Below are 18,766 nucleotides of genomic sequence, written 5' to 3'. Positions count from 1 at the left end.
TTGCGTGGGATGTTTTCAACCATGATGTATTCCCTCAAGGCATGGGGGATGCGTCGTTTTTGGTTTTGAGGTCCCACGCTTGGGTAACCGAGGCGGTACAAGGTAGCTCGGCCGGTCGGGGTAAGCTTGAGTCGCTCCATTTGGCTGGCTTTATGCGCCTCGGTGAGTTCTTGCCATGTGCTCAGCAACGGTCAATACAGGTGACACCGACTCTGCGGAGGAGACAGCTGTCGTGCTTGCCCACAGTACCAGATACCCAAGGCCGGGTGACCGTCATCACCGACTCACAAGCGGCCTGCCGTAATTTTCAAAAGGGCCGTATCTCAGCGATGGCCCTTGATCTACTACATAAGGCTTCAAAAGCACGGAAAACTCCACTGGACATTTATATCATTTGGACACCAGGTCACGAGTCCTTAGAGGGTAATGAAGCGGCAGGTACCGCAGCCCGAGGCCACTCACACCGGGCTTCAACCCTCATAGGCACTCACCACTCTGCTGACAACCACCCGTCCATCCCCAAGCGCAGCTGAGTACAGCTGAGCACTAGCACTGAGCACCAAGCGCAGCTGAGCACTAGTACAGGCTATCAAGAAGACGATACCCGCCACCCCACCCGACGCTAACCAAAGAAGGAGCCACACAATTACGGAGACTGCAGACAAATTAATTTCCGCACGCCACACAGCTGTCCAAAATGCACCCCACGCTCTTCAGCTACGACTGCAACTTCTGCTCTGGGACACCCAACACCCTGTACCACATGGTGTGGGACTGTAAAGGCGTCACCGAACTACCTGAAGTCATCGCACCAACACAGGAGCAGTGGGAGGTCCTGCTGACTAGCGATGTCCTGGAAAACCAGCGTGGCCGGGTAACCAGGGCCATTTGAGCTGCAGCTGGTCATGGCATCCCGAACTAGGGACCCCACCCACCATGGATGACCGACAACCATCCCGCGCTCCTTTCTTCCCGTTCAATGGGAGCAATAAACGTTTTCAGATGCGACGCTCAGAGCATCTCTTGTCGGCGGCCCTGTCCTTCCTGCGTGCGTCCGTTGTCCGCAGCAACTCTCCCCCTCTCCTCCCGATAGCGAACACTCTCGCGAGGGGCATTATTGGATTGGCTTGGCCTGGATTGGATTAAAGTGGATTGTGTTGGATTGTGTTGCGTCATAGCCGTGGCAGACGCACTGGCGCCGGCGCGTGCCCAGGTGAGAACGTGTGCGGCCCAGCGCGCTCTCACTACGCCGGTGGGCGGCGCTGCGCGCAGTGCTGCGCATGTGCAGTACTCTCTCTCTCTCCGCGGTCTCCTGTCCTTCGGGCGCGCTGCACATATAACCGGTGTGCCGCTCTCCGGTGGCCTTTCGGTCGACGGTTGCTCTTCGCTTGCGCTTGAACCCCCCTCAGCGTCGCATCACACCAAGGTTCCCGCGAGGGGAGGTGGGCATAATTTTTTCCTCCTCCACCTCTACCTTTCTTGTTTTCGTTCATTCATTGGTAGATGATGCTGCTGAATGCCCTAGCTGAAAAGAAATGCTGATAGTTTACCAGAGGAGTGAACTGTACCAGGAGCGGCTGAATCCTCAATTCACAGGATCAAAACGTGACGTTGGTTGCTCGTTCACCTAGGTAAACCTGCGTAACTGAAGCCCGACTACGGACGAAAGTTTCAAATGCGTAAATATGTCGTTATTTTATAAAGCTTGCAAGGTACTTTAGGCATGGAAGAAAGAACTGAATTACTTTAGGCATTGGGGCGACTTACTGCGCAGCCAGCTAGTTCACTCTAGCTAACGGTCCTTGCCAGCGTGATCTTGGAACGGAACAGTCGATCTAGTATAGGTCAGTTGAACCATAGAGTTTCATACAATAATAATTATGGTATGAGTTTAACAAAATATCGCTTTTTATCGCCACTATTATCGTCATCATCGCAACATTGTTGGGGTGCAAACTTCTCTAGCACATCCATCAGTCATACACAGGTTGCATCCGTCTATGTCGTTACTATACATGGCAGCGCCGTTGTAAACAAGCTGCACATAGCGTGCGGTAATAATAAAATTTGCGAATGTAAATTTGCCCCATCGTCGCAGGCCAGCAATGGAAATTGAGCATCTTCCCGACAGTCTCCTCTTGCAAGTGTTCAAGCACCTCATGTTCAGAGATGTGTGCACCTGTGCCAGGTAACCTACGCAGCCGGCGGAGTGTTGCAAACTGCGAGCACTTCAGCGCTTATTTTTCAACAACTGTTCCATGCGGCTGACCTTTACTTCACTGGTCTGCTTATTGTATTTAGGAGCTTAGCTATAAACTTGTCACAGTTCTTGTCAGAGTGTTTGCGACAAACTATCATTGCGGAGTTGGCGATGAGTGGTTGCCATATTTCAACCTTGTTTGTGCCTTTCCCGTATCAACTTGACCCGAAATGCGCCTGTTTCTATTCCATTGCTTACAAGGATAACCATCTCAGTTCATCTCGGGTGCCTGGACCGAGGCAGACAAGCTAGCGCCAATTCCTAATTTCCGCGAATTTGTGACTAGGAATTGCCTTTCGCTGATGTAGCTGTCGTTTTTTTGTTTCCTGCCCCCAAAACATTGATATACAGGGTGTTACATCGATAAATGTAACACTTTCAATTTTTTTCCTGAGCAAACCGCTGCTCCGTTCGCGCTCAAAATTTACGCGGATGTCGCATTTTGTGGTCTGTTTTGTTCGACACCAAGAGCGACGAAACTTGCCTGTTTATACTGAAAGTAAACAAAAACGATTTTCGCCTGCGGGAAAATGACGACGTGAAGCGGATCTTGGAACGATGGCGCCACCTGGGAAATGCAAAACGAAACATGCGATGGCGATTCACGGTTGGAGGGAGCCAGATGAGGTAGCAGACGATAAGAAAATCTTTTTTTGTCGATAGTTTATGATGGCCAGAAATAGTTACATAAGAGCTCATACGAATAATAGGAGAGTATCCCCGCAGTTCATCGTTGTCGATACCAGTCATCTGGTTTTAGATATTCTGTCGTCTGCTGTGCCAGGTTACCCTGCTTTCCGAAATAAGGGTCCCGATTCCTTGTTCACGTTTGTTGCTGTGTCCTCGTTTCACTTTTACTTTTGTTGTTTTGTGCATGCGTCCCTGTGCTTGTGACATGGCTGCCTTTTTGTATGCTGTTAATGATCTCATGGCGCCATGTCACAAGCGCAGGCACGCACGCACAGAACAATATAAGTAAAACAAGAACAAAACAACAAACGTGAACAAAAAAATCGGTAGCTTTATTTCGGAAAGCGGGGTAACCTGGCACAGCAGACGACAGACGATCAGAAACCACATGACTGGTATTGACAACGATGAACCGCGGCAATACTTTCCTATGGTTCGCATGAGATTTTATGTAACTATTTCTGGCCCTTATAGACTATCGATAAAAGAGATTTTCTGATCATCTGCTACCTCATTTGGCTCCTTCCAACCGAGAATCGCCATCACGTGTTACATTTTGCATTTCCCAGGTGGCGCTGTCGTACCAAGATCAGCTTGCAAGTCCAAATTGGCCACCATTTTCCCGTAGGCGAAAATCGTTTTTATTAATTTTCAGTATAAACAAATAACTAACATCGTTCTTGGTGTCAAACAAAATAGACCACAAAATGCGACATTCGGCCGAAGTTTGAGTGCGAATGGAGCAGCGGTTCGCTCAGGAAAAAATTTGAAGGTGTTACATTTATCGATGTAACACCCTGTATTTGTATTCAATCTTTAAAGCAAAAATTTCATAAATCATTTGTGAAGAAATGTATCGTCTTAGCTTATCTAAAGAATAATGCCGAGCACGCATAGAAGTTTTAACGTATAGCCCGGGTGTATTCAGTTTCATGTTGTGGTGAGGGGGGGGTGTCGGTCAATCAAGGCTGAAATTTCGGGTTGTGTCCACTTCGAAAATGCCCATTTCGTGTCCATTGCAATGCACTTGCGAGGCCGCTGACCACCGACATTCCCAGAAACCAACGCCCTACCTTGCTTGTGCTGCTCCACATTTGGGTCATCTGCTTCAGCCAATCAGGGCTCGCGGGAAATAAACACTTTGAAAGAGGCATGAAATGTGCAAAACTGAGAATTTCGCCCTAGAACACCATCTGTTCGCACCCCTAGAAATGTTCTTTAGGCCAAGCCGAATTTGCTTGTTTTTTTCTTTCAAGCAATACTTTAGCTGAATTGAGCAGCGATGCTGTAGCTGCTAAAGCAGACGGTAGTTTAGCACAGTTTCTAAACTCTTTCTAGGGCATAATTTTGTTTCAGTGCAATTGTTTCATATCTGAAAAAGGTCATGCTGAACACACAAACTCAATTGATTTTATGTAAAAATCAGATGAATCACCAGGCCCCCCCCCTGCGCCGATTCCTCTGGGAATCTGGAGTGAATCTGTATATTCAGTTCTATATATGTCATGTGGCAAACTTTTGCATGAAAGAATAATGTACACTATTGCATTTACGTCTAAAGGAACTTCGACAAAAGAAAAAGCATTTTTTAATTCTGTCATGTTCTTACTGGGAGGTGTGATGGAAATGGAAAAGGGGGCACACAGATTTACCTTGTAACCACAGTAGTGCCGCATCACCGCTCGAGTACAAAGCTGTCACCGCCGCGCAACTTTTCGTGACAATAAATAATAGTGGGATGTCAACAGATTTTCTCTTTCCCTAGAAATGGCTTGATGTCCTACTCTCCCCAAGCACAATGTCCTGATCAGAACTCGGTGCAAAGGCATAACTGCTTATACTAATTCCAATTATTGTTCCTCAGTGATTATCTAAAGTGTTCTAAAATGTCAGAGCACTGCCCTTCAAACACCAAGGCACCCATTCACCACGCATTGCTTCTACTCTACACAGTCAAGTATCCCAATGCTTTCATTTGTTATTGCAGTTGCCCACAATGAACATACGAGCCACTTCAACTTGTTGCCCACAATGAACATACGAGCCACTTCAAGTTGTGCCTGTGGTCACTATGTGCTGCAAATCCTTAGGCATACACACACCTCAGGTTATTGGATATACCTAAAAACATCCCTAAGGGATCTAGGGTACGAAGTTCTGAACACCTAATGTAGTAGGATTCGTCTGCTGAAAATTCTGCACCAAGACCGCAATATCGGTTTCGGGCATTCATGAAATGTACCGTATTTTCCGGCGTATAGGTCGCAGTTTTTTTTCTGAAATTTTCGTTGGCGCGTCTTATCCACCGGTGCGACTTGTGTATGGAATAAATTTGGTACGTGGTGGCCGCGCGTGGTCCACACTCGGAAAGGTGCCTGTGTGCTGCATGATGTCAGCGCACGTTAAGAGACACAGCTCTATGGACCCGCCGCGGTGGCTCAGTGGCTAAGGCGTTCCGCTGCTGAGCACGAGGTCGCGGGTTTGATTCCCGGCCGCGGCGGCCGCTTTTCTGATGGAGGCGAAAAGCAAAAACGCCCGTGTGTACGAGATTTCGGCGCACGTTAAAGATCCCCAGGTGGTCAAAATTAATCCGGAGCCCTCCACTACGGCGCGCCTCATCGCCTGCGTTGCGTCGGCGCGTTAAACCCTACAATCAATCAATCAATCACAGCTCTATGGTCTAAATGAATGAATTATTCCTTAGCGAGTCGGATGAAGAAGGCTTCGATGATTTTGCCTAAACGTCGTCTGTAAGTACATGCTGTCTGTGTGTATCGATAAACTGTTTTTTAAAAGTTAGTTCTGTCTAGACTTTGGATGGTAGATGCACGTGTCTAGCACTGCTTACCAGGGGATGCGTTCACAGGCGGCGGCCGCCGCAACCATGTACTTTCGCCGCACTTCCTAACAAACTGATCCTCTGTGAGTTTACCTGACTAACAAGTACGTTTTGTACAACGGTGCGTCGTATACACCGGTGTGACTTATATGTTTTTTTTTTTTGGAAAAACTGCCGTTTTGAGGGGGGGTGCAACTTATTGAGAAAAGTGCGACTTATAGACCGGAAAATACGGTATTGGCCAGAATTTTGTGCGGTATGCCTCGTTCGAGGTAAATGGTAGGCCAGAAATTGAAGAATTTTACGATAGTTGTCCGTTTTACCTTTGTGAAATTTGGGGACCACTTTATAAAACTGTGGAGCTGTTGGCGTAGAAACAGAGACAACATTGGAGCTTGTTTCTTGTTGTGGCATATCCTCTGAATACGAAGTGGATTCAAACGGGATTGAGTGAAATGATTGCTTGATTGTAAGGTTTATTGTGCCGACACATCGGAGGCGATGAGGCACGCCGCAGTAAAGGGCTCCGGATTGATTTTGACCACCTGGGGATCTTTAACGTGCGCCGAAATCTCGTCCACACGGTTGTTTTTGCTTTTCGCCTCCATCAGAAAAGCGGCCACCGCGGCCAGGAATCGAACCCGCGACCTCAAGCTCAGCAGCACTACGCCTTAGCCACTGAGCCACCGTTGCGGGTATCGAGTGAAATGGGAAGGACATTTCAGGAGCGAGTTCAAACGGCGAGTATTTAAATGGGAAGGTTGTTTCAGTAGCATGTGGACAGAGTACAGGTTCGGAAAGGAAGGTTGTTTTGGGAAAGACTTTGAACAGTACGTATTCGAACTCGAATGGGCTTTTTTCGGGTTGCACCAATGAAACAGATCATTGTAACTGAAGAAACGAACAAAAGAACTGATCATTGTAATGAAAAAAAGTTTTTTAACTTACAAAGTACTTTTGTTTTGCTTTTTTTTTCCCAGGGTTTGCCGACGTTGGAGACAAGTTGCCGGAGATCGCACGCTGCGGCGAGCAGTTAATGCATTGTCAACCCCGCTGTCACTTCGCAAAGCTTTGAGCCTTGTGCGGGCCTGTGGTGGGCGTAACCTTGTGGAGCTTCGGATCAGTGGAAGAGTGAATATGTACTTTTCTAAGCACAAGGGGTACAGGTTCACCCCAAAGTTCTTCAGGCACCTGGCAAACAGTTGTCCTTCATTGGAGGTGAGCACTGCTTGTTTAGTTTCACTGACTGTGGCTGAACGGACGCATTTGAGATACCGCTTATAATGAATTTTTGTTTTTCTTGGTGGGTGTTACCAGTAGCGCCAGCCCCGCGATAGACCTGCACAACTCTCGGTCGGTCCAGCCGCGCTGACCGCCTTCAGCACCCGTGAATGCAACTTCGCAAAAACGTGTGTCATAACATTATTTGCGTGTGTATATACTACATACTGCAACGAAGTCGTGCGGAATTGTTATACCGCATTTATTCGCATAATGAACCCACTCGCGTAATGAACCCTCCACCCACTTTTCTTCTTGGGAATTTGCTTTTTTGACACTTTGAACAGAAAATGCAGCGGAGATATGTTTGTATCTCAGCATGGTTGCTGATGCGGTAGACGATTGCAGTAACTTGATATCACGCCACAGTACACGCAGAAATGCTAAAAACGCATCCCAACAAAAAGAAATCTCAACACTAGCCGGAGACGTGAGCGGGAATGCTGTGGCTCACAATTTAAAAATTGCGCGCTTGCGGTGCACCATCTGCTGAACACAAAAACCTTGCACCATAAAAACATTGCGGCGTGCAAACAAAGTGCAAAACGCACTCCACGCTCCTTCCCTGCTCTTTGCCATTCTGGCTGGTTTTGGCGGCGTGCGAACGAAGCACTAAACGTACTCCGCACTCCCCTGCTCTTGCTGTTCCACGACTTTGCCATGACGATCCGTGGTGTTGTTGTTCAGCAGTGTTCGGACATTTTTTTGTGCTCCTGGTGCGCGCCGTACGATGGCCCAGTACATGAGCTGCACAGACGGTTTTAAACTGAAGGCGGTGGAGCATGCGCTGATGCACACGGAAACCGCGCAGCTGGGCGGCATTTCAGTGTTGACCCACTGCGTGTACGCTACGGGAGAAAACAAGGTTTTTGGTTGGTGAACAAGGATCGTCGTGTGTTTCGTGTGCTCAAAAAAGGGAAGTTTCGGGTGTGAGAAAAGAAGTTTTGGAGTGCCTTGACGGCACGGAAAACTGTGCGCTGTGGGCCGACTACGAATGTGAAGCTCTGCAAGCGACTTCATGGCGAATAGGGGACCACTGGCACGTTCCCAATAAAAAAAGAAATTTCATTACGTAATCACCCAGGTGTTTTTACGGAAATGGTTAGGCTCTGACGCGCTCCTCTTAGCAACTTTATTGTGTGGAATTTCAACTTAAAAAAAAAAATCTGTTGGAATTTTTTTCCCGCATAATGAACCCTCCCCTCAAATTCGTGCCGAATTTTCTGGAGAAAAAGTGGGTTCATTACGCAAGTAAATATGGTGGTAGGGGGAAGCCTCCAAATAAAATGGGGTGCTGATAGAATGCTGTCGCCTTGCTGTCGAACTGTAGGTTAGCACAACTGGGAAGTGTATGTTTCAGGTGTTGCATTCCCCCACGGATTCTTCTTCCCCTCTGTCTTTTTTTTTACTTTTTATTTCCTTTTTTTTTTTTTTGCAGATAGAAAGCCGTGGTTACTGCATGTTGAAAACGTCGTGCTAAGCGACCGGATTAAATGCTGCTGCAATGTGCAAACAGCTTGTTGTTGGCTGGTTAGCAGGCTGATTAGCAGGCAGTAAATTCACATAAATGCGCTTTAAATTTTTTCGCAACGAGGGCTCCCAAACACAGTTGTAACAGTGTAGTTTATCTCTCAGCGGTTCTACTCTGCTTCATCTAATATTTCATGTGCTTAATATCGCCGTACTAAATACATATAACCACATATACGGGGCGGATACTAACGGCGATGACGTACCAAAATGTTTTGTCAGCTATTGGATAGCATAAAATTATTGTCTCTCCTTGCAAAAGAAACTATGAAATTTTTGTCAAATCCACTGAAAAGGCAAGAAAAATACAGATACGACGTGCAGCAATACAAGTTAGAAGTATACGAATGCGGGACGAAATTTTTGCGTTCGACGAGGAGCAGGAGGAGGAGGAACTTTTTCTATCCCATCCGTTGTGATTGCGAGCAATCTGAACCAGTGAGGTGTGTCCTCAGTAAACTAGATCTTTTCCCGGTGACTCTTGCTGCAAAGGTGTTGACACTATAAAAAAAGTGGTACTATTTCTTTCTAACACAGGTCTCGTGCCAAACCCATTAGCATAGAGAGAGAAAAAAATCACCGAATATGAATATTCTGTAATTTATTCTGATATGCCTATTAGATGTTCTGCCTACCCTCTCCCCCACCCCTTCCTTTCCCACTGGAAGTTCTTTGATAGCTTTCCCGTGAAGAGTTTCTTTTTTTGGGGCGTGTTTTTATACAGCTGGCGCGCTGGGCTACACCTAGAAGCCCCTAAAGCTTCTTGGCGGAGGGTGCAACATAGATGGAAAGCTATCCATTTTCTGCTATCTGTAAGGCTGCAAAGGGGGATATTATTTGTCTTCCATTTCTCCTGCAGAACTGAACGATGATACAGGAAAAGCAGATAGCACGTTGAGCCTGATACACCCGTGTAATATTTCTCTGATGTTGTAATCGAAGTCGTGGATTCAAAATCGGCATTGGATTTCTAGTCCTCAAGACTTCGTTACACTTATTAACGTCAGCGCTTCCGCCATACACAAGCAAATGTGAATTTCATGCTGTTACATGTATGGAGGGAGCATCAAATTCGGATCAAAGACCGTTATGTAACACCCATATGGTCCAGTTAGTAGTTCTGCAGTCGTAATTGTACTCACGTGGATAAAATACCCCACATGGGAGCATCGCGCGACGTCTGATATATTTGCAAACAGAACCTCCTCTTTCAAAGAGTTGAAAAATATAAATGACGTTTTCTTTTGAAGTGAAACGTGCAGATCTCGAGAAAGTTGTGCCCCCAGGCTGGCTGTACGAGCGTTTCTCTTCAAGTTCGTTTTATTATTTCCAAAAATAAGTTGTTACAAAATCTAGGATATACAGACGAGGGTCCCGGAGCCAAAGACTTTAGTGGGACCCTCGGTTCGTCGATACAAAATGACGGTAAAATTTATACAGAGCAACTGAAAATTCTTACAAAATACGGACATGAAAATGCACTTTTACATCAGAAATCAAGCCAAAAACACGCAACATGGTATAAAAGGAATCGAAGAACAATCAAGTCAAACAGGTAAACGATCACAAGTATGGTTATTCGAGAAAATGTTTTTTGACAGACTTTTTGAACAAGGGAAATGAAGTGCAACACTTAATACTAGAAGGTAACGCATTCCAAAAGGATATCGCTCTGAAAGCGGAAGTTTTTTTTTCCCATAATTAGTATGAGCAGGGGGTAACAGGAAATTTTTATTAGCCGCAAACCTGGTCACATTATTATTCTGCAAAAGATCAGAGGGCATCGTGCATCGTGCCCACGCGGCCTTTATTTTCCTTTCCGTACATAATTTCGAATAAATCCTTCTTCATTCACCTGCACTGCGCGGCAAAATTACTGTACAACCTCTTTCTTACTTCGTTTTAAACCCAAAAGTGACGACTATTACGCTTCATCCACACTTCAAAAAGGGGAGCGTGCCCCAGCCAGGAACGCACTGGCTTGTGGGTACCGACCCGGTGTTGCACATATTTGCCGAAAGTGGCCCCGAGTGTAGCGGGCTCTGTGTTGCCCTCTGGGTGCTGTCCGATGCCCTATATTGTACGTTTGCAAGCTTATCTTGGTTACTCAAAGTGGCTTTGTCCTAGAACTGGGGCTGCAATTCCTAACACAGGATGTAACTTGCCCCTTCAATTGGCCAGCTGTACATTTACCGTTGGTGTAAAAAAAAATTTGTGTGATCAGCACACTCAAGCATCTGATTGGTTGGTCGGTCGGTCGGTCAGTCGTGAAGAATGATTACAATAGTATACCCTTATCTCATAAACCATGTATCAGTATACACTTAGATCGTTCAAAGATGCTCTTACTTAGTGCGCAAAAAATTGTTGCATTGGTTCATTCCTCATTTGCTATTTGGGTCTGCACAAAGCACAAAGAGAACAGAACTCCCACTGGTGCGGTTGCAGGCAGGGGGTGTGCGAGCACTGCGAAGGCGGGAAATTTGAAATGAGTTGGGTGGCAGCAGTGAGCGGATAACGGCGCTGCAGCCCATTATGGTGAATCACTGCTCTGCACTTTCACATTGAGTGGGATGGCTTCAATTTTTTTTGGTGGTGCCAGCCCAGGCTTAGTGATAGTATTGGAGGGATGAAAAAGAAGCAAAGGATAAAGCTTGACCTAGTTAATGCATTGTGGTTTTTAAAACTTTGAAATGTGTGTTAGAGAAAATGTAGTGAGTAATTTGATCATGCTGATTACAGAAATAGCAATTAAGAGTGTAGCGAAGTACACCCTGGTGAAACGTTTGCTTTGATTAGCTATGCGAATACAGGTACCTGCTGAGTCATAAGAGAAAAAGGCGGATGTCAAAGGATGATGATAATTGAGAGAAGGACGCGCATGCTGTCGCAACCACTGTGTTATAAAGAGTGCTTAGATGTCGTCCATCTTTCCTGTTTCGCAGGTGCTGTACGTCACGAACGCTTTCCTGGCGTCCAACTCGACCACGACGACGGCGACGTTCGCAGACTTGCCGGCGACGCTCGTTAAGCTGTCGCTACGAGACTGCTTCTTCCATCCAGCGGAATTCTTTCACACCAACCCTTTGCGACCGGCCCTGCCGCATCTGCAGCTCCTGGACTTAGGCCGCTGCAGCCTCGTCTCAAGCATCGAGCTGAAGAAGCTCGAGCGGCTGCCTCAACTCCGAGCCCTGTGCCTCGAGGGCTGCTACCGGGTCAACGACGGCGGCATCAGCAACATCCCCCACGTGTTGGACAATCTGCTTGTCCTGGACATTGAAGGCACCGAGATAACGGACCGCGGACTCTGCATGGTCCTCGGCTACGGCATCCACCTGAAGTGCCTGTTTGTGGGCCACACTCAGGTCACTGGCAAGGCGTTCAGCGAGGCACTGCCCTACATAAGGCGCCATTTGGAGTCTTCGGAAGGGCTGACTCACATCTGTCTGCGGAGGACTCGGGTGACGGAAGGGCACTTGTCCAAGCTCCTGGAAGTCTCACCACATTTGGTCTTTGTGACCGTGACGAGCCCTTACTTGTCGGTGGATGCAAAAGCGAGGCTCGAACAGTCAGTGTCGAAGTCGTGCCGGATTTTGGACTGTTGTGCCCCGTATGAAGCGGAGGTGAAGCACTGTGAACATTTCGGTTCTGGCATTGTCGACAAGTTCTAGCGTAGGCTTTCAGAATGTGGCTGCCAATTGAGAACAACCTCGTTGTTGGCTGCGAGAAGCTCGCTTTAAATTCGCAAGTGCGAAATGATGTACACAGTTGCCTTCTCTTGTGGAATGATCTGACGTGTCCCAAGATTTGGTACGCACAATGATAGGCTTATCTAGAACTTCAAACTCACGAATCTGCACATGAATTCTGATCTACATAGCTGCCTTCTTTCATGTGGAAGGTAAAAACAAGGTGGCACGGCTCGGAGGAGGAAGTTGCTGCCCATTGTAGTTTCATTTTGTGCTGCATTCATGGTTCAAAGAGGAGGAAAGGCGCCGGTAACCTTGAATCTGTAACACCTTGCTCGAGATGGTGCGACTCAGTTTGGTGCTTACAGCGTTGGGCCACCCTTTGGTTGCGCATAGTTCACATTTCACACACAGAGGGCCCATTTATAGCACTAGAAATGTGACAAGAGAAGGCACAAACACAATTCTGAAATAAGGCAAGAGTCAAAACGAACAGAATAGTCATAACAACCCTGTCAGTTCATAGGTTACTGAAATGGTATTCAACCCACTTTAGTGCTATCGGAGCCAGGCCTGATTGGTAGAGTACTGCATTTGCACCTTATGCTGTCACATGTATTTTCAGCTTTCTTAGTAGGCCTGGTGTTGTACCGACTTTCTTTGGTGTGTACAAGCCCATTACATTAGAACATTCTGGCAAGCGGTACCAGCCTGTTAAAAACCAATAGTTCCAATAAAATGCTACGAAATCTGCCTTACTCACTGCCCAGCATAGAGTAGTACTAGTTAAACATCTTTATTAGTAAGGGAGGCCAGAGGCCATCAACTTCAATAAAGCTTGCTGTTGGGCTAGTTGGTATCTAGATATCTTGAAACAGAGCGCTGAACTTTGCATGATGACCACAGGATAAAAGAAAAAAAGAAACACGAAACGGAAGATGCACTAAGAAGAAGTACATCTTCCATTTCGTGTGTCCTTTTTTCTTTTATGCTGTCGTCGTCGTGTAAAGTTCAGCGCTCTATCTTTCATGATGGCCAGAGGCCAGTTTGGGAGGGAAATGCAGCATCTTTTAAGGCGATGCCTGTGCCAGGGCATTGTTGATGGAAAATAGCCCTGTCATGTGCAGTGGGGATTTCTCCACAGAATGATAGTCTACTGCAGTGCTTATAGATGCATGAAAAAGCAATTATGTCTGAGTGATGTTGTGAAAAGGAACAGTTCCAAAGGAGAGGCATGTCTGCATACGTGAATGTTTTGCAGAACATACGTTTAAAAAAACGTTTGGTGGATGCCATTATCGGATAACGTGTGGGGTGTAGGTGGCATTGGGGAGGAGCTTGTTGAAAAATATTTCGCCAGTTTGTGGCAGGGGAGGTGTGCCGGTTAACAGAGCCATGAAGACAATACAGTGAAAGCTCAATAATTCAAACTAAAAAAATTCAAATTTATGGGTAATTCAAACTGTAAAATTTGGTCTGGCCAAGTTTCCATTGAAATGTATGTTCAACATAAGACGCCTGTTAATTCAAACCCCAGTAGGTCCCACCATGGATAATTCAAACTATGACCTGGTCAGAGAAACACACCTTGTGTCTACGCACCGGGCTGCATGGAATGGAGACTGCAAAATACTGCTTCAGAATCGCAATGTTCAAGCGGTTCAAGCTAATGAACATTTACTGTATACAGGTTTTGTTCGTTAAAAAGATTGCTTTGTCCTGATAGCAATGGTACCAATTTTATCGCAAACTTCGAACAAATAATGGAGATATTAAGGAGAGCATGAACCAGTGGCAACTCCCCAACCACTTTCGGGCAATTTTTCTATGACTTCAGAGAATCTTGTTTGTGCTATTGGCAGATGCTGGCGAGAGCCACTGCCAATCAAGAAACATGATTGGTCGACTGTAGTGGCGCCTCCAGTTACATTTTATAGTATCACTTGTCAAGAAAAACGTTCAGTTAGTACACCGATGGCTGTATCTAGTGCTGGCCATAACGTATTACTGTATTTGTGCAATTCTAGCGGGCACCTTTTTTGAGGGCAAGTGCGATATAAAATTCATAAATTTTGCCACACCCCATGGTGGTAAGAAAACCTCCAAGATGCACCCTTTCCCCATTTTTCAATGGGCACAACTTAACCAGCTGTTGCACATATTTATGCTGCTGAGCAATGAGCACCTTGAATTGTTTGTCAAATGCAAGGTAGTTTTACTTGTCAACGTTGAGGGGAACCAAGCAGCGTCGTACACACTGACGTCCAGGAGATACGAGTGTGTGAGTGACATAAGTGAAGCAGCCCTTTTAAGTGCAGAGCACTTTAGGGGCTGGACCCAAGTAGAGCCACATGGTGTTCCGTCGTCGCGGTGTAACCCAGAGGCTTCGAAAGCTAAGCGGTTTATACAGTCATAAGCGTTCAAAATTCGTGAACCGCATACATCTCCCCATTGTTTAGCGCTAAGAAAGCTGTAGGTACATTTGAGGGAAAATATACGTAATTACCCGGCAGCGCCCGTGTTCCTTTAGTTAAGGACGCCCATTGGGTTGGTTTTTACGATAGTTAGCGAAAAAAAAGTGGCATTGCAACGCCAGTACGTGCAGGAGGAAAAGCAAGCACAAAAAAGAACAGAACTCCCGCTGGCACAGCTTCAGGCAGGGGGCGTGCGAGCGCTGCGAAGGCGTGAAATTTGAAATGTGTTGGGTGGTAGCAGCGAGCAGATAACGGCGCTACAGCCCATTATGGTGAATCACTGCTCTGCACTTACGACAGCTTTCACATCGAGTGGAATGGCTTTTTCTTTTTTCCTTGCAAGAGTTCATTGGCTTTTATCCCAACTGTTTCCGAGAACTTGAAGACTCTTGTCTGGAATTCATGAATTACTAGCTTATAAACCAACGGCCCGTCATAATGTCTAAAATAATAAGAATAACGCACTTGAAATCGCAAACACTTTCAATGTTCCCCGCTCCAGTTTCAAGTTGCATGCGTCAATTAAAATGTCTTCTGCCAGGTACGTGGTGTCATGTCTTTGGCATCTCTGTCGTAGAACCGGCGTCAAAATAGTTCTTGGAATTTTCCAGAGTAAACTTACCTGCGCATTACAATTGGGGGCGCGTTAGAATCGTGCAAATATGGTACGTCACTATAGCGTGAAATTTGAAAGCCTTTCAACATTTCTTGCAATTTTTTTTTGGTGAGGAAAATGCCCTTCACGCCTAGTATGGAGCTGAGCGGGTTACCAGAGACTACTTTCACACTGAGCAAATTTGTGTGAAGTTGTACAGTTGAACACGGATATATCGAACACGGTTATATCAAATTATTGTGTATATTGAACAGTGCAAACATCCCCTTGGAAGTCCCATGCAAAAGTATAAGGCTGTTGTACGCGTGTATCGAACTCCTGGCCACGGGCAAATTCCATATATCGAATTCTGCGCCGCAAGTGCCCCTGAAAGTTCGCTTCTTCTGATGGGGTGGAGGTGGTGATAATGTTGACTCATCGCGTGCGCTGCCTGGCTTGGTGAGACAGAGGCGGCGTCCGCGGTATTATGTCTCTTTGAAGGCCTTCAACAGCTGTTTTCACGCTAGCACGAGGGGCAGCCCCATGATAGCTAGAACGCGGGCAGTGATTGGGGCGAAAGGCCATAAAGGAGCAAGGGAACTTGACTGGAGGTGCTCTTTTTCTGTGCTTGAGCTGTTTGGTGGCTCGCGCAGGGGAACCGATGCGGCGTTGTATGTTTGTTTTGTCAAAGGCATGCATTTCGGAGCAACGAATGCGGGAATTCGACGGGTGCAGGCTGAAAAGATATTGGTTGAAAACGCGTTCGGAATTCCTCGCACTGTTTTGGGTGTGATGCTCCGCATCAACGTTGATGTAAAGGCGAATGCAGCACAACCCGGAGCGTGTCGTGTGCAAAGCGACTTCGTTGCACGCCTCCTGATGGGGGAGTTGTTTGGTTCGGATACTGAACACGACGGCACCGAGTGCCTGACAACGTTCCCAACCACCTACTGCAGCCGAGCTTCCGTAAGCATCATTCGCCTGTGTTGTGGCACAGTGTACAGCGTTGATTTTCTCATTTGTGCCGTGTTCGTAATCTTGAAGACAATTTGGCGAACTTTATGGCGCAGAAGAACCAAGCTAAGCTCACAGACATTTCAATGCTAAATAAAGTACGGTGGTCATCACGCTGTGGTTCGGATTTTTCATGCTTTGAGGGACAAAACGGTAAGCTACCGCTTTCCACGATTTCAGAAAACTCTCGGTGACGTGCGGAGTTGTCAGATAATCTTCAGATAGGCGTATTTTATATATCGAATTATCGATACATCAAATTATTTCGCGATCTCCTTGGAGTTCGATATATCCGTGCTCGACTGTATTTTGTTTTCACGGCCCCTTTACGTATCCTTGAGGGGTAGCAGCGATGAAGCAGTCCCCCTTGTCGCATTTACATCAAAGTAACTGCAGGGAAGGAGGTAGGGGCATCAGAGACAGCATACTGGGGACCAGCAGAGGTGGAACGGGACTACTCTCCTGTTCAGCAGAATGGGCGGCCTGGTTACCTGTGCAAGCTGATTCATGGCTGGGAACCCAATAAATTTATACAAGATACCCCGTTGCAGTGGATTAGCTGGGTGAGGGATAGCAAAGGAGTCCATGATGATATGAACGAGAGGTGGAGGCGTCAGTGAGGCGAGATTCCGTTCCCCTGTGGGTACAAACAAGGCACTTCGTGTACGCACCTAGCACCATCTATTGGTTTGTTTTGAATACTTGTTTTCCGCAGCTGTGAACAAAACTTCACTTAGGCCTCACTAGCCTAATGGGTAGAAACACGGGTTTTGGCACAGACTGGGTTTGAGTTTTTGCAAGACGCGAGATTTTTCTTTGCTGTAAAATGGCTGCTTGGCTCAGTTCTCTGCATTCTTTTTTTAAATAAGGGTGGTTTGGTATCCTTTAGGTCAGTTTAGGGCAGGGTGGATCCAGGTTTTTTCTGAGGGGGGGTCAGCTTCTATCAGTGATGATGATGTTAATGATAAGGAAGAGGAGGAGGAGGAGGGTAGCAGCCTTTTTTATTCACAGAAGTTTTGAGAAAACCAGAAATACAATAGAAAAAATATCAACTAGACTTTTTCTACGACCTGAGGAATCATCATCTTGTGGGTATAAATTCCAAAATTAAGGAGGGGGGGTCATCCGGATCCCCCCCCCCCCTCTGGATCCGCCAATTGTTTAGGGGAGGGGAGAGGGAGTGGCAAGCCATGTTAACATTCCGCATCGCACCGGAAGTGCCTTGCTTGTACTGATTTTAGAATGGGATATAATGTGTGTGTGAGGCACTGAAGTTGATGTGGTTCAGTGCACCAATGTTAGCATGGAGCTCACCCTCTAAGGGCGTGATGTGGCCAAGATTAGGAATAGTGGTGATGCTGACGTCTCAGTCGTCCGAACAGTGTCAGGCCTGACCAACAGCACGGTCCCCAACATTGGCATCCCTATTATATTTGTCTCACTAAGGAGGTGGGAACTACTTAGCTTCTAAAGGTGCTGTTGATAAGTGTACCGTGTGAAACTGATTTTAGAGGTGCAGTGGGGGCAACATCTGGAAGAGCCCATGGGGCTCAGCAGATGGTTCACTTGGTTGGGCCTTCTTTGACTGTCGGAACCCAAAAGTGCCATCTCTAGTGGGGCGAGTACATCTGAAGTCAGCTTGTAAGCGCGAATGGCCGTGACGGGACTTTAGGGTGGAAGTACGTGTTTCTAGGTTGTTACGAGAGTGCTTTGGAGGTATATTTCGACACCTCTGGGTTTTACTGCCTGACTAATGTTGCAAATCGCTACCTCGAAACCATCGTTGGTGCTGGGCTAAACCTTTAGAATTTTTTCTAATTGAGGATTGCTTAGTATAGTCCCAGAGGCATTTGCTGGGGACGTAAGAATACTTTGTTGGTGCAAGGGTTGAATTGTTGAGGACAGTTCTGACAAAGTGCATCTAAAATGAAGGGGAAAAGACTCGGCTTGCAGCAATGGCAGTAGAGGAATGCACAATTTGAAAGGTGAAACCCAATAACTCGTGGTGAAGACGTCAGTTTAAAATGTACATTGCCCTTTCTTATTTATGTAGATCAATCAGGGCAGTTCCGATAAAAAAACTATAAAACCATGCTGCCGTAGTAAAAACTCATTGGCCTGGAAGCACCTACGTATTTTGTATACCGCTTCAAGGGACAGCCTGGAACCAACCTTTGTGGAGTACTATGTGCACTCTACTTCAAATGAATGGGCATGACTTAAAACGCTTTAACGAAATGGTTTTCTGACAGGGCCCTAGAATTTTAAGAAGGGAAATTTTACGTCTACCAAAACGAATGCTGGCAGCCACGAAGAACAACACTTTTTTAACTGTACGCAAGATGCAAGAAGGTGTTTAAAAGCTTGTCCCCAGGCAAAACAACAATAACGTGG

General features: G+C 46.4%; 1 protein-coding gene across 2 annotated transcripts; it reads left to right on the top strand.

Moving 5' to 3' along the window:
* Nucleotides 1-1,349: 1,349 nt before the first annotated feature.
* Nucleotides 1,350-14,014, top strand: LOC144160562 (F-box/LRR-repeat protein 12-like). 2 transcript variants are annotated; one of them, XM_077691822.1, is made up of 3 exons: nt 1,350-1,442; nt 6,770-7,007; nt 11,546-14,014. In XM_077691822.1, the coding sequence occupies exons 2-3, from the start codon at nt 6,927-6,929 to the stop codon at nt 12,269-12,271; spliced, it is 807 nt and encodes a 268-aa protein (XP_077547948.1). In that variant the 5' UTR covers nt 1,350-1,442; nt 6,770-6,926; the 3' UTR covers nt 12,272-14,014. The 2 variants fall into 2 exon arrangements, with proteins under 2 accessions (XP_077547948.1, XP_077547947.1); XM_077691821.1 differs by lacking the exon at nt 1,350-1,442 and adding an exon at nt 1,994-2,188.
* The last annotated feature ends 4,752 nt before the right edge of the window (nt 14,015-18,766 follow it).

The sequence above is a fragment of the Haemaphysalis longicornis genome, unplaced genomic scaffold, assembly GCF_048455015.1.
Source record: "Haemaphysalis longicornis isolate Haplotype H1 unplaced genomic scaffold, Haemaphysalis longicornis Haplotype H1 scaffold_106, whole genome shotgun sequence".
NCBI classification, from domain to species: domain Eukaryota; kingdom Metazoa; phylum Arthropoda; class Arachnida; order Ixodida; family Ixodidae; genus Haemaphysalis; species Haemaphysalis longicornis.
Note: the sequence above shows the minus strand (reverse complement) of the source record. Positions and strands in the feature narration are given on the sequence as shown.

Excerpts from the sequence above, each read along its gene's own strand:
- LOC144160562 (XM_077691821.1), top strand. The coding sequence starts at position 2,106 with ATGGAAATTGAGCATCTTCCCGACAGTCTCCTCTTGCAAGTGTTCAAG. Across the intron at positions 2,189-6,769 it reads GATGTGTGCACCTGTGCCAG|GGTTTGCCGACGTTGGAGAC; the intron begins GTAACCTACGCA and ends TTTTTTTCCCAG. Across the intron at positions 7,008-11,545 it reads ACAGTTGTCCTTCATTGGAG|GTGCTGTACGTCACGAACGC; the intron begins GTGAGCACTGCT and ends CCTGTTTCGCAG.